The 27151-nt window shown below is 35.8% G+C and overlaps 1 protein-coding gene across 1 annotated transcript in view; it reads right to left on the bottom strand.

The window, feature by feature from the left end:
- Positions 1 to 26505, bottom strand: part of DNAL1 (dynein axonemal light chain 1) — a 39394-nt gene extending 12889 nt beyond the window's left edge. The window contains exons 1-5 of the mRNA XM_001489890.5: positions 26377 to 26505; positions 20989 to 21027; positions 17320 to 17429; positions 14708 to 14763; positions 8414 to 8469 (exon numbers count right to left, since the gene is read on the bottom strand). Of these exons, the coding sequence (XP_001489940.1) occupies positions 8414 to 8469; positions 14708 to 14763; positions 17320 to 17429; positions 20989 to 21027; positions 26377 to 26379 (264 nt within the window). The 5' untranslated portion in view covers positions 26380 to 26505. The remainder of the gene's footprint in view (positions 1 to 8413; positions 8470 to 14707; positions 14764 to 17319; positions 17430 to 20988; positions 21028 to 26376) is intronic.
- Positions 26506 to 27151: the final 646 nt, after the last annotated feature.

Raw genomic sequence — 27151 nt, 5'->3', positions numbered from 1 at the left:
GTATATTGACTTACAAATGTTGCACAGATTTTGGATACCCAGGGCGTAGTTCTGTCTTTCAAAACATTCTCAAGCTGTTCCACTGTCTTCTATACTTCCACGAATATAAAGATTTGCTAATCAGCTCAATTAGATTACTTTTTATGGGTTTTAATCATCTAAGAAGTGATCAGTGTCTAAAATAGGAAACTCACATTCTACAAAGATGGACTGACAAATCCAACAGCTGAGATGAAACAGCTGCAGTAAAATTAAGACTAAAATCTTAAAGAAAATTGCAAAGGGTGTTGAAACCATCCCAAGCAACACAATTTTCTATATATTTGTAAGCAGGTAATAAAGACAAGATTTTGGTGAAGCAATCTGGTGAATATCAATCAGTAAAACCAGGCTAAGTTTGTGTGAATCAATTCAGCGAAATCTGCCATTCAATAAACTAGTCCTTTGGAGAACTGGACCTTGAGTGAACAGGCATTTAGCAAACTGGTCTGCTTCTCTATGTGAACAAATAATTTCTCTTCTTAGTTTCTTAATCTGTAAAATGAGGAGGTTGGCACAATGAGATACCACCTTACACCCATTAGGATGGCTACAATCAAACGAACAGAAAATAACAAGTGTTGTCAAGGATAGGGAGAAATCGGAACCCTGTACACTGCTGGTGGGAACAGAAAATGGTGCAGATGCTATGGAAAACAGTTTGGTGGTTCTTCCAAAAATTAACAACGTATGATCCAGCAACCCCCACTTCTTGGCATGTATCCAGAAGAAGTGAGAGCAGAGTTTAAAAGAGATATTTGGATACTCATGTTCATAGCAGCGTTATTAACAATAGACAAAAGATGGAAACGACTCAAGTGCCTGTCACAGATGAACGGATAAACAAAATACGGTATACATTTATATATATATATAGATATACAATAAAATATTATTCATTCTAAAACCAAAAGAAATTCTGACACACGCTACAACATGGATGAACCCTGAAGAATTATGCTAAGTGAAATAAGCCAGTCACAAAAAGACAAATACTGTATGATTCCATGTATAAGAGGTATCTAAGAGTAGTCAGATTCATAGAGACAGAAAGTAGAACGGTGGTTGTGAGAGCTGGGGGGAGGGAACAATGGGAAGTTATTGTTTAATGTGTACAGAAGTTCAGTTTTATAAGATGAGAACAATTCTGGAGACGGATGGTTGTGATGGTTGTACAATAATGCTAATATACTTAATACCACTGAACTGTACACTTAAAAATGGTTACCATGGTAAATTTTATATTATGTGTATTTTACCACAATAAAAAAATGGAAAAAGAAATGAGGAGATTGGACAAGAAGTTCTCTAAGGTCCCTTTCAGCTATTAAAGTTTATGATTCTTTGAGGTCAGCAAACCATAATGAGTACTGAAAACAAAAAAGTAAGTATCTGTTCTGTGAACAGGATCATGTTGATGGTTGCAGGAGTTGGAAGGGCTTAAAGGAGTGCTGTAAAATCTCTATTTTGAACCACACAAAATGATGCATTATTATTGTTATGATTGCTTTGTATATAAAGTAATGAATTGAGATAACATACTGACCTATAAACAGTTAAGAACCTGACCTGTAAACAGTTAAGAACTGCTTGTATGTGGTTTATTACAAGACAAATATACAAAAATAAATAGCTTTTATTTTATAAACAGGAAGTCAGTAGAGAGAAATCACCTCATTCATCATAGCAACAAAACATTATAAATTTCCTAGCAATACCTTTTCGTATGAGAAATGTTCAAGGCCTTATAGGAATTAAAACTATAAAATCCTACTGAAAGACATAAAAAATCTGAATAAATCTGCCTGTAAGGGAAAACTCATTTTATAAAGATATCAATTCTCTCCAAATCAATATATGAATTCAATACAATTCTAAGACTTCCAATGGGAATTTATTTTTATGAATTTGATAAGCTGATTTTCAAGTTTCTCTTCAAGAGTAAATGTCCAATAAAAGCCTCAAACATTTTTAACAAGGAGAGAGGACTTGTCCCAAGAGGTATCAAAACATAAAACTAGGGACTGGCCCGGTGGCGCAGCCGTTAAGTTCGCATGTTCCACTTCAGTGGCCCAGGGTTCGCCGGTTCGGATCCCGGGTGCGGACATGGCACCGCTTGGCAAGCCATGCTGTGGTAGGCGTCCCACATATAAAGTACAGGAAGATAGGCCCGGATCTTAGCTCAGGGCCAGTCTTCCTCAGCAAAAAGAGGAGGATTGTCGACAGATGTTAGCTCAGGGCTGATCTTCCTCAAAAAAAAAAAAAACAAACCCATAAAGCTAATGAAAATTAAGGTAGCATGATATTGAAGCTGGAATATATAGGTAAAACCACAAACAGAAAGAAACTTGACCATCCAGGAACCTACACATGCACGTACAAGAGTAGGTGGCATTTCCAAACAGAGGGAAAAGGGGACTTTTCAATATATGGCAAACCATTTGGAGGAAAAAAATAAAGTTTGATACCTGCTTCATGAAACATGTAAAAATAAACTCCAGATGGATTAAAGGTATAAACTTTAAAAATTTATACTTAAAAATACTATAGAAGTACTAGAAGAAAATATAAGACTATTTTTATAACTTAAAAGCAAAGACCTTCCGTATAAGATACAAAACACATAAGTCATAAGGTGAGACAAATAAAAAATTTAAAACTCCATATGGCAACTATGAATAAAGTAAGAAGACAAGTGACAAACTAAGAGAAAATACATTTAATAATTCTGAAAACTATCTGCATTAAAGTGTAGTGAGGAGTCTGCAATCAGCTTGCCTGGATTTGACCACCTTGGCTAAGTCCTCTGCCTCTTGACTCCTATTCCCTCCTGTCCTCCTCTCCTTCATCACCTTCTTTTTTGTTTGGTTATCTATTCATCCCTAGATGGACATTTGTGTTGCTTCCACTTTTTGGCTATTGTGAATAATGCTGCTATGAACATGAGTATACAAATACTTTGTATTTTTTTGGGTTGGGAAGCATTAGTTTTTTTAAATTTAGTGAGTAACATACAAGATAATGAAAAAAAAATCAAACAGTACAAACAAGTATAAAAAGACAAGTCTCCTTCTCACCCCACACCTCTTCCCTTCCCCAGAGGTAACAGCTATCACCAGAAATATCCTATGCACATACATGCACATAGCAAAATCCATTTTGCTTTTTTTCACTTAACAATATATCTTGAAAATTACTCCATTTAAGCACATACAGTTAAGTCCTACCTCATTTCCCCCCATGTATATTATTTATTTATTTAGCTAGTCTACTACTGATAGACACTTAGTTGTTGCCATCTCTAATACAAGCTATGTTGCAATGAACATACTTGGCTCACTGTCTTTGTTCACGTATGTGAGTGTGAAAGACTCCTACATAGAGAATAGTTGAGACAAAGTGAATACACATTGAAGACCGTGATAGCTAATGACAAACTGGCCATCTCAGCAAGTGTTTAAGAGAGCCATTCACTGTACTTGGGCAGTTGAAACAACTACCTAAGCCTCAGTTTCTTTATCGTAAAATGAGGACATTATCTACTTGTTGTAAGTTTTAAATGAGATAATGCATGTAAAGAGTCTGCTACATAGTTAAATGTTAACTGCAACAACAATAATAATAACATTCTCAATAATGGATAATTATTAGGAATATTGAAGAGTGACTAGAATTCAATAAGAAAAAGATAAAGCAAGTAGGAAAATGGGTAAAAAATATGTTTGGCCAATTTCCAAAAGAAGAAACATACAGAAGTAATAAGTATATAAAAGAGATGTTTGAAATCACAACTAACTAGAGAATACAGATTAAAACAACACAATGCTCCATTTTTACCTATCATATTGGCGAATATTAAAAACATGGATAACACTTAGGGATGTTGAGGGTGGAGGAGATAATCCCCACCAAATATACCATTGACAGAAGTAGAAACTGGCATAAGCATTGTGGCAGCAATTTGAGGTACCTATAAAAAATTTAAACACACAAAAATATCCTCAGCACTTCCACTTTTAGGAATCTAGCCTATGTAAATACTCAAATAACTGCTGAAGGATATATGTGCAAAGATGTTGACTGCATCAAGATTTGTAACAGCAAAGAAAAAAAAAAAAGAGATATCCCTTCCTTTAGAAAGTTGCTGGAAATAATCTAAATGCTCAGTAGTATAGGAACAGTTAAAAACATTGATGTATACTGATACTGTGGAAAACTATTTGTTGCTGTTAGTGCCATCGAGTCGATTTTGACTCCTAGTGACACTGTGTACAGCACAGTGGAACCCTGCCAGTCTTTTTTTGCATCATCCTCTCACCTTCTGGTGCTATACTAGACGGTGCTCCACTGCTATTCATGGGGTTTTCAGGGCCAATTTGTTTGGAAGTGGGTGGCCAAGTCCTTCTTCCGAGTCTGTCTTAGTCTGGAAGGTCCACTGAAACCTGCCCACCATGGGTGACCCTGATGATATTTGAAACACCAGTGGCATAGCTTTCAGCATCACAGCAACAGACAGCTGCTACAGTGTGACAGTGGAAAACCATACAGCTATTTTTAAAAAATGCATTAAATTTGCATGTTTTGACAAGGAAGGATTTTCCTGATATATCATTGGATGAAAAAGCAGAAAAAATATGCCTTGTATATTATCAGTGCAAACATATTTAACATATATATATGCATACACACACATGCATGCACAAGCACACACACAGATATCTATTTGTATGTGCACAGAAAAAAATTTTAAAGATACAAAACAATATTATCTCTGTTACCTTAAGGAGTTGGGGAGGTTGGTAGAAATAGGAAAGACTTAGTATATTTCATACATTTATGAATTGCTTGATTTGTTTTTACAATTAACATATATTACTCTTAGAATTAAAAATTTAGCCTAATAGTTTTTAGAATTAGTTAACATACATTAAGTCACTCAATAAATATTTATAGAGTGTCTACTACATGTATCAAGCACTAATGTAGATGCTGATGAACAAAACTGACGTGCTCTTTAGGATTCGCGTGTGTGTGAGAGAGAGAAAGAAACAGAGAGAGGGAGAGAGAACAAACAAATAAGAATTTCAGATAATAACAAGAAAGATGAAAAAAATTGTAAGTGGTAAGAGCTATTGCCTAGAGGGCTGCTTTAGATATCAGGTAGTCGGGTCACTTTTGAGGGGTTGACATCTGAGCTCAAGTGTGAAGGTTAGGAAGGAGCCAGTAATGTGGAAATGCAGGGTGACAGAGTTTCTGTGGCAGAGGAAGCAGCAAGTAAAAAGGTCCTCAAGTGGGAATGGACTTGGCATGTTCAAGGAAGAACAAGAATGCCACTGGCTCAAGATTACCGACTAGGAAGAAGAGTAATGTGAAATGATCTGAAAGGAAGGCAGAGGCCAGATCATAAGTACGAATGGGGTTATAATGTACCTTAACAGTCGGTTTTCCTAAGTAGTTTTAAACAGACCCCTTCCCTTCAATTTAACACTCCATGTTTCACATATTAGAGTAGTCATTTGTAACCTATTGTGGCAGCTACTTAAACCATGCTATGAGGCTGGTGTGCCTAGATGAATAAATCAGTTAGTATGTGAACCTACTTAAAGCCCAGCACCTGTATCCCTAGGCAGATTTATTTTTCTTTAGTCTAGGCATAAGTAGCAAAGCTTTCAGACTAGTAAAATGTTGGTTTTGGTGTATGTATGGTGTATGTACACACATACACACACACCCACATACACACATCCTGGAAAGAAAACCAACTGTTGGGTGTAATTGATAGGAGTCTATAGAAGGTGAAGAGCTCTAAGCAAGTGATGGTTCAGCTGGATAATATCTCCATACGTGCCTTTAATCCTATATTCACAATTTCTTTGTGGTTTCTAGGTATATATTACATTTTTATATTATAGCAATACTTGAGAATCTGGTGTTCCATAAATACCTGGGGGAACATCATGTATCTATCTTATTGATCCTAAAAATTATGGGGTACATTTATTTACAAACTCTTGCTTTACAGATAATTCAAAGTAAATAATGTTTAGTAAGAGGTATAATAAATTCTGAATTTTTCTTACTACAACTTATTATTTTAGCCATTATGAATAATGATGAACTTTTTACCATCTAAGGCTCAGACAATAGAGAGACGGCAAAATATCTTTAAATTTACCAATGGTTTAGAAAAACAAAAACATTTTTTTACAGAACATTAAGGGTTTTACTCATTATCTCTAACTAGAAAGCAAACAATTCAACTACTGGTTATTGTTTTAGGGGAGAAAACTTTATTTTACTCTAGAACGTAATCTCTAAGAATTTCCAAGCATTTACAAATTTATTAATAACACTTTTTGTGGGTAAGTAGACACACAGAAGTGGGAATATTATTCAGAAAATTTAAGATAATCCAGAATTGCACCTCTGAACACTGACTCCTATTCAGGTATAGCAGCTGCTTCTGTAATGGGGGAATGGCCATTTAGCCTGCCTGGTCTTGGGAGGTTATTATTGGCAAGCACTGCAGTTTCAGCCCCACTGGCTCTTAGGAAGGAGAAACTAGACTTATTGGGAGGCAGGGAAGGCGGCTAGAGTCATAAATTTCAGAATGTTTATTAATTACTTAACAATAAACACTTTAAAAAAATGATTGTCTTTTGGGGAACAGACACAAGAAGAAGAAATCAGCTTCATCTTTCCTGAAATTGCCTGGTTTTACAATATTGTTTCATCTCAACTTCTTTGCAGGGAAATTCAAAGGCCAATAAATATACAAATAGAATACATTGTCAAAAACTTAAAAAATTTTGAGGCTGGCCTGGCCATGTAGTGGTTAAGTTCATATAATGACTTACAACTAGGATACACAACCTATGTACTGGGGCTTTGGGGAGAAAAAAAAAAAGAGGAAAGGGGCTGGCCTGTGGCCGAGTGGTTGGGTTTGCGCGCTCTGCTTTGGCAGCCCAGGGTTTTACGAGTTCAGATCCTGGGCGTAGACGTAGCACCGTTCATTGGGCCATGCTGAGGCAGTGTCCCATATAGCACAACTAGAAGGATCTAAAACTGCAATATACAACTATGTACTGGGGGTGCTTTGGGGAGGAGAAGAAGGAAAAACAAAAGGCTGGCAACAGATGCTAGCTCAGGGCCAATCTTTCTCATCAAAAAGCATACCTTAAAAAAAAAAGTCTTCTCTTTTCCCATAGGAAAAAAAAAAAAATTTTTAAATGCCAAAGGTTGGTAGGGGGAAATGGGGACACTCATCCATTACTGGTGAGAGTATAAATTGTTACAAACTTTCCGAAGGGTAACTTGATAATATGTCACAAAAACTTTAAAAGAAATTCATACCTTTTGACCCAGCAAGTCCATTTCAAAGAATTTATCCAAGGAATTATTCATAGATGTATGCAATAATATAGCTAAAAGGAGATTCATAACAGCATTTATTATAATAACTCCCAACTGGAAATAATGAATAATAAATAACTGATTTAAATAAATTATGGTACATCAATAAAATAGAATATCATGCTGTTATTAAAAAAGGATATGGTAGAAAATTATTTTAAAAACTGAAGGCACATCCTCGGATCAAAAACTTCCAAAGGCTTTTCAAACCACTTGGAAAAAAATCTAAAATCTTAAGACCTATAAGGCCTGATGTGGCCTGGCTCCTGGCTCCTGGCTCCCTCTTCAACCTTACTGAGGACAATTCTCCTTCCTTCATTCAACTCTTTTGCTCTTACTCAAGCAGACCATGCAGCTTCAGTTTCAGGACATCTGCACTTGCTGTCCCATCTCAGCCAGCAGCACTTGCTCCTCTGTCAGCTCGATAGCCTGCACTCCTCACTTCCAGAGAAGACTTCCCATCAATCTATGTTCTCTCATACGCCTCGTTTTTCTTCATTGCATTCATCACCACCTGATGTATTATACAATTATTTTCTGGTCTGTCTCTCGCCACTGTAATGTAAGTTCTATGAGAGAAAGGACTTTATTTTATATTCTGCTGTATCTCTAGTGCCTAGAACAGTGCCTGGCAAAGTAGGCATTCAAGAAATATATTGAATGGCTTTGTTGAATGAACGAATGACATGGAAAAATGATCTTTACATATTAAGTAAAAAAAAAAGGGAGATGCAAAACAATATGTATAGTATGATTTCATTCTCTACACAGCCATTGAAGAATAGAAAAAAAAGCAAGAAAGATGTCAATCAAAATGTTAGCAGTATTTAAATTGTCAGTGGCTTTTTAGGTACTTTTTATAGTTGCTTTCCTATTTTGTAAAGTTTCTGCAATGGACAAGTATTATTTGTATACTAAGGAAAAAGTGTATGCTTTTTAAAATTAATAAATAACAACCTACCAGTCCATTTAAGTTCTTTATGTTGTTTCTTCCTAAAGACAATATCCTCAAGTTTTCTGTAGTGGAAAGAAAGCAATTTTTTGTTTATGAGAATCATATTGCACAATTGTTATAAATCTAGTATAATAAAGCTTTAATAAGTTTTATATAGTAAATATCCTTATATAATGAGTAAGACAGGCTGTATTAATAAAAAGTGGTAATCAAGTAGGATATAACATTGACCTATCATCTAAGATAAACACTACAACTATAATTTCTCATTATGCCAATATTACATATAAAAATAGTTAGCTATTTGGAATGCATGGTCTTAAATTGCTGGCTAGTAAAAATATTACAAGGTTAAAATAAAAGTAAAGAAGATTTGAACTTTAAATTTGGGGGCATATATATTTCAAATCTCTTACAGTATGAGGACTCACACCAGAAAACAGAAACACACTTATGTACAATCTGCCTCATTCCACACAATATGAGCAGTGAAATAAAATGAATTAGCGTTTGAAAAATCTTTTGCTTTCCATCTTTTAAATAATTATAGATTATGATTTGGTTTTAAAAATGCCTATTTGTATTTTTTAAAAAGATGTTTCTATTTGTATATCTATAGATTACTTCTGGAAGAGAAGAAAGAAAGTAGAAACAGTAGTTGCTTTGGGGGAGGAACTGAGAGTCTATGCTTAAAGGGAGACTTATTGTTCATTGTAACCTCTTTTGAACTATTTGCATAAAACCATGTGCATGTATTATTTTTTAAAATTAAAAAAAAGATTTCTAGTACAACACAGGAAACCTCATTTCTGTTTTAAAAAAGTACTTTGATTACTTACACATAAGTTATACATTTGATTTTCACAGCTTAAACTTCTATAACTACACTGTCTAATATGGTAAGTTACTAGCCACATGTGGCTATTTAAATTAATTAACTACAGTTAAAACTTCAGTTTCTCAGTTACACTAGCCACATGTCAAGAGCTTAATAATTGTACATGGCTAGTGGCAACTGTACTGTGACAGTGCAGACAGTTCTTTCTATTAGATGGCACTAGTCTGTAACATCTATAATTCAATGGTTAAGAACACAAATCTAATTAACTGAGTTCCAATCTCAACCCTCTATGGGAGCACCCAAGCCTCTTTGAATCTCAGTTTCAGCATATATAAAATGAGGAAATATCTATCTTATAAGACTGTAAGGATTAAATAAGATAACTGTCTAAAACAGTCAGCATAATGCCTAATCTATAGTAAGTACAAACAAATGGTGTTTGTATGTGTGTGTGTATCAGGTATATATAGTTACATAAACTTTAGTTTTAATTTAATAAATTATTTTAAATTCTCTTATGAGAAACATTTAACTTTCAGAACAATGCACTTTATGAGTGATCTAATTTATGTAAAATGGTTTAACTATTGAAACAAGACCCCATGTTACAGGCTGAATTGTGTCCCCTCAAAATTCATCTGTTGAAGTCCTAACCTCCAGTACCTCAGAATGTGACTGTATTTGGATATAGAGCCTTTGAAGAGGTAATTAAGGTAAAATGAGATCATTTTAGGTAAAATTCAATATGCCTGGTGCCATCATAAGAGGAGATTAAGATACAGACAGAAACAGAGAAAAGACCATGTGAAGACAAAGGGAAAAGATGGCATGCAGGAGCCAAGGAGAGAGGGCTCAGAAGAAATCAATCCCGCTGACCCCTTGATCTTAGGCTTCCAGCTTCCACAACTGTGAGAAAATAAATTTCTGTTGTTGAAGCCACCAGTCTATGGGATTCATTACGGCAGCCCCAGCAAACTAATACACCCCATACAACTATAATGTGTGAAAATTAAATGTTTAAGAAAACCACATAATCGATTATTCTTTAAAGCTTCCTGACATGGAAAAATTACCATTTTATTTTTTTCAATTTCATGCAGAATAAAAAGCTTATTCAAAAAGTTTTTCATTTAACACATAATCATTATCTATTACATGCCAGAAACAGTTATAAGCACTTGCAATATAACAGTGATAAGACAGATAAAAATTTCTGCTATCATGGAGCTAACATTTGGCAGATAATAAACAAAATAAGTGAGTATATCAGATAGTGAAAAGTGTGAAGGACAAAAAAAGCAGGTAAAAGGAATTAAATGTCAGGGGGTTGGGAGAAGTTGACATTTTAGATAGAAGGTGATTTTTAAGTAAAGACTCAAAGGAAGTGAGGCAGCTAGCCATGAGGATATCTGGGGGAAGAACATTTACAGGCAGAGGGAACTTCAAGTGCAAAGGCAATGAGGCAGAAGTGCTCATGAAACACAAGGGAGAGTAACAGGAGATAAAATTAGAAAGATAATAGGCCTCATAGGGGATGTGTAAGAGAGGAGTCAAGAAATGATCAAGGAGTGTGGTCTGAGCAACTGGAAGAATGGAGCTGTCGCTTTCTGAAACAAACATACAAGAAGTTGGTTTAGGTGTGGCTGGGAAGGCTATCAGCACTCAGTTTTGGACACGTTAAGTATGAGATGGCTTTTAGCCATCCAATGGAAATATCAGGCAAGTGAATCTGAATCTGGAGCTCAGAGGAGACATCTGGACTAGAGAGAGAAATTTGGGAGCCATCAGCGTATGGATGGTAAAGCCATAATCTGGATGAAATAATCTAGGGAGTAGGCGAAGGTAGAAAAGAGAAGAGATCCGAAACCTGAGTCCTGGGGTACTCCAACATTTAAAAGTTGGGGACACGAGACTGGGAAGAAGTAGCCAGAAAGGCAGGAGGAAATCAGGAGGGTATAGTGTCCTAGAAGCCAAATACTGAAATTGTTTCAAAGAGGAAAGAGAAATCACCCATGTCAAAATACACTGGTAGGTCAACTAAGATGAAGACTGAGAAACCACCTTAGAAATTGGATAACAAATATATGCAACTCTTTCAAAGATAATATCTAACAATATATAAAACTCCTTTTTTCCCCTTGTTTTTGTGAGGAAGCTAACATCTGTTGCCAATCTTCCTCTTTTTGTTTGAGGAAGACTGGCCTTGAGCTAACATCTGTGCCAATCTTCCTCTACTTTATGTGGGACACCTACCACAGTGTGGCTTGATGAGCAGTGCTAGCTCAGCACTGAGATCCAAACTTGCGAACCCTGGGCCACCAAAGGAGCGCGTGAACTTAACCACTATGCCACCAGGCCAACCCCCAAACTCCTTTTTTTAAAAAAATGCTTTTAAAAAAATGCTAATAAAAGGCTAAAAAGACCTGATTGCTGAACAGGGAAATATATTATAATATCAAAGTTAATAGATTAAGTGTTCTAACATAACACAATTATATATTTTCCGTACTTTATATGCTGCATAAGTAGAGCACCACTAAGAGGAAAATACTGGCTTTTTTCTTCATACAGGTCCTGATGAAAATCAAAACAGTTAAAGTTTTATGTTTATTTATTTAGTAAACTGAAGGAGTAACATATAATTTCTTTTATCAAAGATACAAGACAACAAAATTTACTTTCTAATCTTTAATATGAGATTATTAATATTCACATTGTGCAGCTTTTTAGTCACAGTTTTGAACAGTCATGTCACGCAGTTTTCCAGTGACAGCTTTGGTACAATAAAGATAAACTGCCATTAGGGTTATTCTGCCTTATAAACCCCCCGTTAAACAGGAATACCTATTTATTTCAGATCCTCTCATCATAGCATAATAAGTAAGACTACAGTGCTCATGAAAGGAAAGGGGTGGGATGCAAACTAGAGTCATTTAGTCAACCCTTTATATGTGTCACTTGGCTTCTTTTTGCTTCATAGTCACAGATAAAGTGTATTCCCTCGCCATAGACTGCGAAGGACTATTTGTTACAAGCAGAACTAAAACGAGATGAGTCAAGTATAGCAAATACATGGTACAAACGCCTATACTCGCATTCCGTGTCTACGATAAACATCAATAATTGATCGAGATACTTTTTTCCACTGAATTTTTGGAACTCTTCTTCATACAATTTTCCTGGGAGTCACTACCAATTGACCAAAGTTAGAATATGAGTTAAAATCTATTGCCAGCCCTATATAGAAGGTTATTCATTTTCACTATTGTCATAGTCATTTTTTTAAGAAAAGCATGTTATTTGTACTGATAAATAACGTTATCAATTTAGCCTCATTTAAGCAAAGTGTTTCAATTACAAAGAAATCGAAGCAGGGAATAACGTGAAACATCTCAAACTGTTTAAGGAGTCAGTGAAAAACTGGAATAGATTGAGTCATCTTATGCACAACTCTAATAGTAAACACTTCCTCTCCAGTGCTATATAAACACTGAATGCCAACTGTGACTAAGGTACTAGGGGGGACTGAGATTTAAAATAGAAGATAAAAAGACTAATAAGATGTGATGCTTGCTCTCAAGGAGCTCATTATCTAAAGAGATAGAACATATTCCTCACTAACTCTAATAATGGCTGATATTTCTTGAGTATTTATATGCACCAGATACATTCTAAGTACTTTATATACACTAACTCATTTAATCTTCACAATAACTACATGAAGTAGGTAATTACTATTATAACCCAAGGTAGACTGTTATAAACGTTCCCAAAGAAGGAGTAATTATGATGCTAGAGATTAGAGAAAACTTTAGAGGGAGAAATGACATTTAAACTTGGCATTCTTAAACTTAATTTTGTTTCTTGTAGGACCTCCCTGTTAGAAGAAGGGGCTGTTGTTAACGAAAAGGACTGCATTAACAAATGCACAAAGTCATAAAAAAGAGTGATGTGTTTGGGTGTGAATAGGGTGGTACAAGCTTTTAGATGACTTTGAATGCAACATTAAGGCATTTGGTCTTTACTAGGCAAAGAGGAGCCATTAAAAGTCTCTGATGTGGAGGAATGATAATGAGAACAATATTTTTAGAAAGAAAACTTTGGTATCAGTACTGAAGGTCAACTGAAAAGCAGAAAGATAGGAGACAAGGAGATCAATTAGGAGGCTATCACAAAAGTTGTAAGGCAGTATTTTTCAAACTGGGTCATTTGAAGTCAACTTGGTGGGCTGTGACATGCATTTTAAAAAAATGAAATCAAACTAAAAAAATTTATACTGTAACTTATGCTATAAGGGTAAATATTGTTTTACAAACTTTATTCCAGTTCATATGTGTAGGTGTATATTGGTATGCATATCCATATGAATACAGGTATTGAGTCATGAATCCGAATATATTTCCTACTGTGGAAAGTGGTCAAAAATATTTGAAAACACCATCCAGGGGGCTATGATGAGGGGCTAAATTAAACCTGTAGCTCCTAGAAATGGAAAAGCAACAAATTATTTGAGAATTCTTTCAAAGAGTAGAGTTAACAGAACTTAGTAATGAACTTGGAGGTAGGGCTTGAGGGAAGTAAAGGGAGAATATGGTAAGCTAAATAATGGCTAACCCAAAGATATCTACACCCGAATCCCTGGGACCTGTGAATGTTACTCTATACGGGGAAAAAAGAACTTTGCAGATGTGATTAAGTTAGGGATCTTAAGACGGGGAGAGTAGCCTTGATTATCCAGGTGTTCCCTAAATGCAATCACATATATCCTCATAAGAGGGAGGCAGAGAAATATTTGACACAGACCGAAAAGGAGAAGGCAATATGACCATAAAGGCAGAGACCGGAGTGATGCAGTCACAAGCCCAGGAGTATGGCAGCCATCAGAATCTAGAGGAGGCAAGGAACAAATTCTCCCCCAAAGCCTCCAGAGGGAGTACAGCTCCCTTGATTTTGGCCCAGGGAAACTGATTTCAGACTTCTGACATCCAGAACTGAGAGAATAAATTTCTGTGGCTTTAAGCCACCAAGTTTGAGCAGCCATAGGAAACTAGCACAAGCAGTCAGAGGCCTTGGCAACGGGGAAGGTGGCGATGCCGTTAACAAAGAGCACAGGAAAAACAGGGGTGGTGAGGAATTAAATTTTAAACCTAACAAGTACAAAACACAAGACAAATCTGAACAAAAAAATATGTAATAAAAAATCTGAATTTCTATTTAAGATATCTCAATTCTAACTCTATAAAAGCTTTAAAATGTCTTTAAAATATTCAGGTCTCATGTTATCTCTAATTTTTTGTGGATAATCAAACTTAAGACACATTGTTTATATATTCTCTCTGTCATCTGACAATTACTGTGGTTACAACAGGTGCCAGCTTCTAGGATTATGCAGTGTCTCTGGAATGTTTATGCCAATAACTGGAAAATCCAAGAACCATCTGCTACTGTGGATCACTTACTTAAGCCATTCAGGTTGGCAATTTTTTCAATGCAGTTTGTAGACAGTGAAAGCTTCCTTAAAAAGAACAAAGGAAAACTTGAATTAATATGAAAAAATTTTAAATGGTATATCAGAAATTATTCTTCAAGTGCCCATAGAAGATGATATTTAAGTCATATTTCCTTTTTACACTGAATATCCTTTTCACCCCCTCAGACATAGCATGTACTCCTTCATTTTGAAATCTTCATACTCTTCTTCTGATTACAAAAGTATTAACATGCTCATTGCAGAAAATTTAAAAAAAAAACCTTATGAGGGCAGTTTGGTGTTATCTATTAAATTTTTTAATGCATGTACTCTTTGACTCAGTAATTTATTTCTGGGAATACATCCTACTGAAATATTAATACAAATGCCAAAAGATATATGAACTAGATTATTTATTGTATTATTCTAATAGCAAAAAAATGGGAAAAAGTCTATAAACATCCATCAACTGAGGAACAGATAATGAAATGATATGCTGCCACTAAAACAAATGAGATTGGGCTATAGATACCAACTTGGGAAGATGTCCATGATCTGTAGTTAAGTTAAAAAAGCATCTAGCAGAACGATACATTTTTATATGATCCTTTTATAAACAGTAGAACTTTATTATATGCACGTATGGAGATATTTATTTCTTCACGTGTTAAACCATTCAGAAATGTATACTGTAAGAAGTCATATGTAATCCTAAACACCCCACACATTCCCCCAGGGATGACTACTTTTACTAGTTCGCATATATTTGTCCAGATTTTTTCTATACATGTTAATGATATAAAACCAAATTTTTAAAGGGAGTATAATTACACATTCTTAGTCTTCTTTTCTTGACAAAAATGTCTACTACCTCAGTAAATTTCATGCAAAAAATACAATAAAAGCTCATCTTGTCAAACACTTAATGTGTGCCTAGTATTCTTTTAAGAAGTTTACATGTATTAACTGTTTTAACCATCACAACACTCCTGTGAAGTATTATTATTATCCATATTTTACAAATTAGGAAACTGAAGCACAAAGATGTTAGACAATTTGCCTAATATTACACAACCAGAAAGTGGCAGAGCCAAATTTAAAACCCCAAAAATTTGACTGTAAAATATGTCATCTTATCCTTTCTGATTTGACTTGAAGAATTATTCATATTCTTGCTTGAAACAACAAAAGCAAATTGTGTACATTGTAAATTATTGGTCAGATCATTTTTATAGTCAGACTATTTTATAGTCAGACTATTTTATAGTCATCCCCCACTCCCAAGAACTACCAGTGAAAAATGGAGTGCCTTAAATCTGGGAATACGCTTGAGAAATAATTTATTCATTGTTATTTAGGCAACTTGCCCACAGAGATTGTCAGCAAACATATGAATAGGCCAACTCTTTCTAAGCAGTTTCCAAGGAACCTTGGTATGAGGTACAAAACATTCAAACGCTTGCCTTTGAGATGGCTTTATGTAAAAAGATATCTGACCACTTTGAAATCGTGCATTTTGAAATCAAGCTTTTGAAGCCAAAAAACATCTAAAGTGGATTTTTTAAATGTATACACTATGCTCTCATGAAAAAGGACAAGTTGGATACAATCACTAAGTGTTTGCTTTTCCCTTTAATTCCAAACACAGATATTAGTCTAATGCACAGGTTCACAAACGTGTCTAAAAATCACCCAAGTTGTTTATTATAAACACAGATTCCTAGGTTTCATCAGCAGATATTGTGTTTCTAAAAATTTGGGGCGGGTCTTATCTCCTGCATAAGGAGATTCTTATGTAGGGAGTCAGGGGACCACACTTAGAAAAACACACGGTGAAGAAATCAGAAAGAATTCTAAATGATTCTATAACATTCTGCAGTCCTGACAAGAGACATCGCAGCCTGAGAGCATGATCACAAGGTGTCATGGTGTAACTGCCTCAAATTAGCCACACAATCCTAAAAAGTATATAGAGTATTTTGAAAATAAGTTAATAGGAATATAGATGCCATACTTAAAGTCATGGGAAAATAGGACTACAAAATAATATTTGTAACTTGAGTCCAATCAGAAAAAAAATTAGATGGCTCTACATCAAAATGCTAACACTGATTCTCAAAAGGTGGTGCAATTTTGGTTGATATTAATTTCTTTCCTTTGTGCTTTTTATATTTTCTGGATTTTTTGCAATGCATTTTTATAATTTGAAACGTTTTTTAAAGCAGTATGTCTTAGGCCTCTAGCGAGTATAGTACTAACTTTGGTGAATAATTTTACAAGAGAAAGTACTAGATTTTATGACAGAGCAATAGTTTTATTGTGTTATTTAGCTTTTCCCAAGAGACAAGGAAATTTCCATTTTCCAGGCACATTATAAAAATTTTTATTAAAAAAATTGTATTGTTCAGGATAACTCAATAGAGTTATAATTCTCTAAAACAATAATCTTCTAAGTTTGGCCTTGCCAAAGGGAGAAGTACATTAAGCAAACAAAAAAAGAAATGAAGATCACAGAAAACAAACATATTTTTCTAGTTCTTTATTTAGAAAAGGAAGGTAAATTTAATAGTAATACAACAAGGATGAAAAAAGAACACTTACTCGCAATTAGCAAGTGTGGACAAGGATGCATCCATCTTCTCTATAGGGGGAATCTGGGCATAAAGCTTTATCTCTTTGGCTTCGGATGGCTTCTGACTGGTTTTCTCTTCCTATGATAAAAACAAATTTGGAAGAAAATGATCCCTGATTGCAATGTGAAACTAAAAAAGACAAGGATTTTCCATGGCTTTTCAATGTTTATTTAAAAATAATTATTAGAATTTAATAATTCTGTGCATTCTTTACAGTTCACTTATTGACAACATTTACTTACTGACCCTGATAACTAGGCTTCTACATGGCTGATTGGATAATTCATTGTTAGGTCCTAACCAAAGGGAAAGGAGGAGGAAAGAAAATAACTTCTATTCCTCTAATATTTAAAATGCTTTAAGAGTCCATCAATTAGCCAAAAAAAAAAAAAAAACCAAAACACAACAAAAACATTTTCCTGGGGAGAATTCCTTGTCCCTAAACAACATTTTCCTTTTTTTTAAAAATCATTTATTTACATGTTTAATTCATTTTTTTTTTTGAGGAAGATTAGCCCTGAGCTAACATCTGCCACCAAGCCTCATCTTTTTGCTGAGGAAGATTGGCCCTGAGCTAACATCTGTGCCTATCTTCCTGTACTTTATATGTGGGACACCTACCACAGCATGGCTTGACAAGCAGTGTGCAGGTCCAAACCCGGGATCCAAACCAGCAAACCCTGGGCCACTGAAGTGGAACATGCAAACTTAACTGCTGCGCCACCGGGCCGGCACAACATTTTCTTAAATATCAGATTTAAATCTATAAGATCGACTGTTTTTTTTGTCATCTCATCTTCCTTTTTCAATACACAGTTCAGCCTGAGCTAGAACCCCCAAATACCAAGAAGGTATTCCCTTTCTACACAGCTGAGGTCAAAGCTATTTGCTCTACAATAATTTACTACTAAATTCTACCTTAGAATTTAATTTTGGTACTAAGTACACAATTTGCAATTTAATTACCAGTATATGCTGACTAATAATATTTTCTAAGTACCTCGGTACTTAAGAGTGAATTCTATCTCTCCAACAACACGGGAAGCTCCTAAAGCTCAGGGACCACTTCCTTTGCTTTCCTATGTCTTCTATAACCTAATGCAATGTAAGACACAAAAGAGGCTTATTTTTAAAAGTCAAATCATCACACATCAATAATAGAAAATATACAATCAATTGAAAGAAAGAGACCTAATACACATCCACTCAGCACTCATTTTTGTGCCATACATTTATAGTTAGGGGAGGGGAAACGGACACCTAGTGGAGCCTCAATAAATGTTGGGTTAATCAGTCAAAGAGTGAGCTTGATGTCTTCAAATAATCTTAAAGTCAAATATTTATGGCCACACTGTAATCTAGAAATAGAACCTACAAACCAAAACAAAAAAACAACCACTTGTTATTATAAGTAACTAAAATAAAGTCCTAAAATCTAATTCAAGGAAAATTGAATCTAATTAATTAATTCAGCCTACTCCACACTTTTTTTCTTTAATGAAACAGTTTTTTCATTAGCCAAACAGAAATAAAGTTTAAAAATACAATGAGTACAAAGAAGTTTATAAGCACTAAAAGAAGAATTCAAATATTTCATTATCCTATTCACTTTGTCTATTTTCCTTAGACACCAAGTCTCTTCAAAGACTTTATTCAAAACCCAGCTACAAAAGCAAAAGATACATTATTCTGTGAAAAATTATTGATAACAGACAAGTTATCACTGAGGAGCCATCTCTATACTCTATGGAAATTCTGTCTATAATGCTAAATTACAACTGTTCAAACTTTATAGAATGTTATATTCAAAATATTTATAGTTTATATTTAATGCATGTTTTTTACCATGCAGTTTCCTTTCTAACATTACAATATGCTTTAGTATTTTTTCTAGCTTTTTTGAGATATAATTGACAAATAACAGGTGTAGTTTAAGGTGTACAACATGATTTGATACATGTACATATTACAAAATGATTACAATAAGAATTAGTTAACACATCCATTGCCTCACATAATTTTTGTGTGTATGCTGAGAACATTTAAGATCTACTTTTTTAACAACTTGCAAGTATATAATACAGTATTATTAACTATAGTCACCATGCTGTGCATTAGATCCCCAGAACTTATTCATCTTGTAACTGGAAGCTTGTACCCTTTGATCAACATCTCCCTATCTCCCCCAGTCCCCAACCCCTGGCAACCACCATTCTACTCTCTGTTTCTATGAATTTGGCTTTTTTAGATTCCACATATAAGTGAGATCATACAGTATGTGTCTTTCTTTATCTGACTTATTTCGCTTAGCATCATGCACTCAAGACCCATTCATGTTGTCACAAATGGCAGGATTTCCTTCTTTTTATGGCTGAATAATATTCCATTGTGTATATATACACATTTTCTTCTTCCATTCATCTATCAATGGACATTTAGGTTGTTTCCATGTCTTGGCTATTGCAAATAATGCTGCAAAGAACATGGGGATACAGATATCTCTTCAAGATAGTGATTTCATTTCCTTCCAATATATATCCAGAAGTGAGATTGCTGGATCATATGGTAGTTCTAGTTTTAATTTTTTGAGGAACCCCCATACTGTTTTCCATAGTGGCTGTGCCAATTCACATTCCCATCAACAGTGTACAAGAGTTCTTGTCTTTTTTTTGCTGAGGAAGAGTCACCCTGAGCTAACATCTGTTGCCAATCTTCCTCTTTTTGTACGTGAACTACCACCACAGCATGGTCACTTACAGACAAGTGGTTAGGTCCATACCCAGGAACCAAACCTGGGCCACCGAAGCAGAGAGCACCGAACTTCACCACTAGGCAACCAGGGCTGGTCCTCTCTTGTCTTTTTGATGATAGCCATTTTAACAGGTGTGAGGTGATATCTCATTGGTTTTGATTTGCATTTTCCTGATGATCAGTGATGCTGGGCATTGCCTCAGTATTTTTATTCAATGTCTTTTCAATTGTCCATGTATGATTTTAGCTTGCTCACACGGGTTGTCTCTGTTCTAACCTCCAAGAAGCTAAAACCATCATCTAACTAAAATCTAGATAATCCACAACATATACCACTCTATAACCTGAAAATGATATATAGTTTAATGATGATAAAGTTGAAAAAGAAAATGTACTTTAACACAGAGATTCCGGCCATCTTATAGTAATAGATGAATCAGCCTTTCCATATTTAAATTTTCCAGTGGTCAGATTTTTTTGATTGAAATTTTTATTGAGATATTTGAAGATCTACCTGTAGTTATAAAAAATAACACAGAGAGATCCCTTGCACTTTGCCCAGTTTCCCCCAATGCTAACATTTTGAAAAACTACAGTATAATATCACAACCAGGACATTGATATTGATACAATCCACTGATTTTAATCAGATGTTCCCAATTTACTTGTACTAATTTGTATATTTAAATGTGAATGTGTTTGTGTGTGTGTATTAAGTTCTACACTTTTATCACCTGTGTAGGTTCATGTATCTACCACCACTGTCAAGGGAGCTAAACAGTTCCAATACCACAAAGATTCCTTGTAGTGAATGGTCAGATTTAAATAACTATCCAAAAATTCTGCTTGGATGGTTTATAAAACAAGTAAAAACTCATATACTCACCCATCTGGCTAGGGCTTCTTTGATTGTTGTTGCTTTTGCCTTAAAAAGAGAAGAAAAAACAAGGCTGTCTGTTGGTGTCATTTGTTGACTCAATTTTCACACAATAATTATTAGCCTTGAGGTTTACTATTAAAAAGATTAACTTCTTTGAGACTTTCTATGCAAAGAGAGTGTTTTAAGTTCCTGAAATCAGAATAGTTTATTTAAATACCTATCAGAGAAATTAAGAAAATCATGATGTAATGCCCATATACTTCACTCCCACTTGGTTTTAAAAATATATAGCTTTTGGGGCCGGCCCGGTGGCCTAGCAGTTAAGTTCGTGCGCTCCGCTTTGATGGCCCAGGTTTGCCGATTTGGATCCTGGGTGTGGACCCATGCACCTCTTATCAACATGCTGTGGCAGGCGTCCCACTTATAAAGTAGAGGAAGATGGGGACAGATCTTAGCTCAGGGCCAATCTTCCTTAGCAAAAAGAGGAGGATTGGCAGTGGATGTTAGTTCAGGGCTAATCTTCCTCAAAAGAGAAAAAAATATATATAGCCGTCAACACTTGAAATTAAAATAGATCTTATTTCACTGATTCTAAGACCTACATCTTTTACATTTAAACATCTTTGAAATTTGGATGCATCTTACAATCAGGAACAATTTACTATTGCAGTGGCCAGGTGGCAGTGGTGAAGTTTTAGAAAAATATTAACTATTTTATTTCATATACACATATCCCTTTTTACGTTTGCAAAGGACGATATATGATAAAAATCTATATGCTTAAACATATTTTAAAGAACTTTGTCAATACATACAAAATAAAAATTCTAAGTGATAAGAAATTATTTGTCATAGTTTAATTCCAACTTTGTATTTTTCTTTCTTAGTAAAACACAAAATAATGTTGCACCTTATAATCAATAATATCTTAGATTCAATTTAATATGATATTTAAAACTTTAAAGGTGAGCAAAGGAAGACATCCTTTGAATTGTTGCTGGAGCTCATAAAAAAAAAAGAGAGAACCCTGAACAATAAGAAAAGGAAAATTTTAAAAGTATATACCATTATTCCTAGAAAGTAAAGACATACAAATAAATAGCCCTTGGGTTAAAAAGAAAATGATAAATTAAGGGAAAATAATAAACGACAAAAAAGTCAAAATTTGAGGAACATTAACACTTAAAAGGAAACTTATAGCTTCAAATAGCTTTTCAATCTGAAAAAGTACATCATTGGAAACCTAAAGAAGGCAGAAGGAAATACAAAGGAAAAAGACGATGAAAAACAGAACAGGAAGAAAAAAAGATTAACAAAACTAAAAGTTGGTTCTTAAATCTCTGGCAAGCCCAACTGAGCAAAAAAGATATACAAATTAAAAATATAGACTGAGGGGAGGCCCTGTGGCCCAGTGGTTAAGTTCGCGTGCTCTGCTTTGGGGGCCCGGAGTTCGCCAGTTCAGATCCTGGGTGCAGACCTAGCACCGCTCATCAAGCCATGCTGTAGCAGTGTCCCACATAGAAGAACTAGAAGAACCTACAACTAGAACATATAACTATGTGCTGGGGGACTCTGGAGACAAAAAAAAAAAAAAAGAGGAAGACTGGCAACAGATGTTAGCTGAGAGCCAATCTTCCTCACCAAAAAAAAAATATATATATACATATATAGAGAAACTGAATAAGGAGAAATAAAACAGACACACAGAGATTTAAAAAATAAAACATTATAAGCAAATATATAATAAGTTTGAAAACCTAGACAAAGTATACATTTCTAGAAAAAACACAAAAGTGCCAAAACTGTCACAAGAAGAATCAGAAAATTAACATAGACCAATAACTATTTAAAACATTAAAAAGATAATTGAAGAGATTTACCCTCATCCTCCTCCCTAAAGCTCCAAGTTGAGATATTTTTATAAGCTTTCAAGGAACAGACAGTCCCTATTATACAAGTTGTTTTAGAAACCAGAAAAAGAGGGAAAGCTGCCAACTTATTTTATGAGGCTAGAATAACCTTGATACTACAAGATAAGGAGCCCTCTTTATTTCTCAACATAGATTTGAAAATCCTAGATACAATATTGACTTCTAAAGCCAATAGTATATAATGATCATGATCAAGATGGCTTATCTCAGGAGCATAAGGATTGCTTAACAACAAAAAAATCTACCAATGTAGATCATTTATTGATGGATTAAAGAGAGAAACACATTTATTTTAATAAGTACTTGATAAAGTTCTATATCTGACATTAAAAGCTCTCAACTAAAAGTTAAAGGGAAATTCCTTTCTTGGTAAAATCTACACACCAAAAAGCTATAGCAAAGACCATGCTTAATGCAGAAATTCACTCAGTTCAGCAAATATTTATTGAGTATCCTACTATGTACCAAACATTGGTCTATGGGCATAGGATACATCAATGAACAAAACAAAGATCCTGCCTTCATGGAACTTACATCTATTGGAGGGAGACAGATGATAAATAATATATATAATAAACAAATTATACAGTGTATTAGAATTACTAACTACTAAGGAAAAAGAAAATGCTGAGCTTGGTAAGGGGTATCAGGATGTGTGTATGTGTGTGGAGGATGTTTATTTTAAATAAGGTGGTCAAGGTAGGCCAAATTGGGAAGGTAATACTAAGTATTCTCTTTAAGATCCCAAACACATCAAGGATGCCTACTACCACTGACACTGTTTAACATGGTAGAAGAGATCTTTATCAATAATATAATAAAAAGAAACACAAATTGGAATGATTAAAAGGAGGAAATAAAACTTACTATGTGCAGATGACCATTTATATGGAAACACACAATAGAATAAACTGACAAAAATTAGAACAAATGAAGTTCAGCAAGTGAAGAACCCTGTTTAACAAAGTTAGAAAACGTGGGAGAAGATCTTTTCAATGTAAAACCAACAAAGGACTAATATCTAGAACATACAAGGAGCTCCTAAAATTCAAAATAAAAAGAAAAACGGAAAAGTTGGGAAAAAAATATAATCAGAAAATTCACAGAAACTGAAATCCAGATAACTAACAAGAATATGATAAGGTGTTCCAACTCATTGAAAATCAGAGAAATGCAAAGTAAAACAACGGGATACTAAAATACATCCTCAGATTGGCAAAAACTAGAAAGGAGCTGAGAATGCAGAGAAAAGGGAACTCACATGCATTACTGAAAGAAGTAAAACACAGTAGAGCCATTCTGGCAAGCAGTCTGACAGTGCCTAGGGAAATTAAGTATGCATAAACCCTATGACTCTGCAATCCCAATCCTGAGTATGTTCCCAGAGAAATCCCTGCATGGGTCCATAAAAAGACACATATAAGAAAACTTTCAAGTTGGAAGCAATCTAGCTGTCTATTGTGGCAATAAAGAATTGGTTTACAAGGTCACTAGTTCCCCTATTGATAGCAGGAGTCAAAAATTCAAATGCCTAAAGGACCAATGGACATCATTAATGGGTAAAGCTGGTCATATAAAGAGGATAAACTCTCCTCAGCTGTCCAAAACTGCTGGCAGGTGAGACTTGGGACAAGAGTTACCCTAATATCACATTTCTTCAAATATAAAAACTCCACTAATTGAAAGTAACACCCAGGGGCCAGCCTGGTGGCACAGCGGTTAAGTCTGCATGTTCTACTTCAGCGGCCCAGGGTTTGTTCGTTCGGATCCCAGGTGTGGACCTACACACCGCTTATCAAGCCATGCTGTGGCAGGCGTCCCACATATAAAGTAGAGGAAGATGGGCACAGATGTTAGCTCAGGGCCAGTCTTCCTCAGCAAAAAGAGGAGGATTGGTGGCAGATGTTAGCTCAGGAGTAATATTCCTCAAAAGAAAGAAAGAAAGAAAGAAACACCCTAATTTTATGTACCATTAAGAAAAGATGCTGCCAATTATATGACACCATCATACTTCAGTAATACAAAAATTTGAAAAAAAAATGCATCCAATGGTGAAATACAGTATTTCTGATTTTTCAGAGAAGCCAGAATTCTGGGTTTTGACATGAAACATGATCATTTGTAAGATATTGGGATTTTTTTTTTTAATTAAAAAACTATGTAGGCCTGTATTTCTGGAGGGCCCTGGAATTCCTAGTTTGCAGCCTCAGCTAGCTTCATCTAATTACTGGTGTTCTGATTCCCTATTTGAAGCTTTTCAATAATTCTCATGGTTCATACTTTCAGAATTATTTAGGGCTGATTCTTTCTTCACCTGAATATAAATCTAGGTTCCAGAACTTTTTATTTCCTTTGGCAGTGGTTTTCAGATAAATATCTGTGTAATAAAGGAAGGAAAGCAGGGGGTTGGGGTGGGGGAAGGAACTACTCTTAAAGAGTGGTGTTTAATCTTGTGGGTGAGACAGGCATGACTTTCTCATCCTTCAATTTCCTGGGTTCAATTTCTGCCCACTTATATAGAATTGGAATCACAAAAAGAAGACAACTAATATACTCATTCTTCATAAACATCCCCATACGGCAGGACAATCACATACTTTGTTAAATAACTTTGACTGGGTCTGTAACCAACCAACAACATCCCTTTTCAAACTACTAGTTGGAACTACTAAGTATGTAAGCAAGAGAGTGCGCTCGTTAAGTACGAGTTGCGGAGCATCAATAGGTAAGATCATTACTTCATAAAGAGCTTTGATTGGATAGATCACTCGTAGATTTCAAAGTATTTCTCAAAGTGTGGTGGGGCGCCCTTCAATTTTAGAATCACTTGAGGTGCCTTGTCGAAATGCACATTGCTGAACCCACTCCCCAACGTTTAAAAAATTCGTAATCTGCATTCCAACAAGCTCATACTTGGGCCGACGGCAGTTATATTTATGCACACTGAAATTTGAGAAACACTACCCTAACATATCCTATCAGAGTGGGTTTTACAATGTTACCTTATGACTGCACTTATTCAGAGGGCCACCTGGGCACGTCACAGTTCAGCAATACTGCTGCAGCCGTATTACACTCCTATCATAACCAGCTCCCCTCCATCTCGCCAGCCGGGGACATTACTTCTATGCAAAGAGAGATCCTTATTCATACTCTCCCTTCTATCACCTTTCCCACTCTAAGCCGCTTTTTTCTTCGAGAATTTCCTGCTCTGTGCCCTCCCTTTTCTCTGCCAGAGTCCCTCCACATTAACCCAACCTCCAATCCGCTCCAGGCCGCCCTCACCGCAGACCACCTCCTGCCAGGGCTTCTCTTTCGCCTCAGGCCTCTGATTCCACGGAGCTGGCGTCCGCTACCGGCTCCCTTCCTCTGCTCGAGTACCCCCCACCCTCAACCCTCCAGTCACCCATTTCCACTTTCAATATCTTCTCAGCTTTGGCTATGGGGCCCGGAGGGTACTCACCATTCCGGCCGTTGCTACTGTCACTGCTCTGGTTGCTAAGGCCCGTCGGGGTCAGTGCGCGTGCGCACTTCTCCGAACTCTCCGAGGACGCCGACCCCGGCAGTGGTCCTTTCTCTCCGCCCTCTGGGTGGCGCGAGAGGGGAATTGTGGGACTGCGCGGCGGGCACCTGGGTCTTCCCGCCCGGCTGCTGCTGGATTCCCGGTGGCTGCGGGTGATGCGCTTGGCTCGATTGCTTAACTGTGCAGAGTCGTCAGGAGACGTGCTTTTACCTACCGAAAGCAATTTCAGCTAATCTGGAGTGGCGTATCTGCCTAAAGTTTAAAACTTTAAAACCTCCCCATAACAATTCCCTCTCCCATAAAAGAACTTTAAAAATTCCCTTCCCATGTAGGTTGCCCTTCCCAACCTTCTCTTGACAGCCTGCTGTAATTCACCTGGCTGTGGATTGAGGATACTGGAGCTAAACTCGGCTGAATTTTTTCCGTTACCTTCCCCAGCCCCTCCAGGGAGCCCGAGGCGTCTGAAAGCATGAAATGCTGGTTTTATGTTACATAACCCAGATGTCTTTTTTTCCCACCACCTGTCAAATTAACCACAAATTGTAAAAATACTGAGTTGCTAGGGGTATGAAGAAATGGGACGCGCCTATACACTGCTGTTTAAAATTGCTACAGCCTTTCTGTAGGGCTGTTGGTAATTTGTATTGAAAGCATTAAAGACTTTTACACCTCTGTGACCCAGCAGTTCCACTTCTAGGACTTCATCCTGAAGAAA

Source organism: Equus caballus, chromosome 24, assembly GCF_041296265.1.
Source record: "Equus caballus isolate H_3958 breed thoroughbred chromosome 24, TB-T2T, whole genome shotgun sequence".
Taxonomy (NCBI): domain Eukaryota; kingdom Metazoa; phylum Chordata; class Mammalia; order Perissodactyla; family Equidae; genus Equus; species Equus caballus.
The sequence above is the reverse complement of the archived record's forward strand: the minus strand, read 5'-3'. Positions and strand labels throughout refer to the sequence as shown.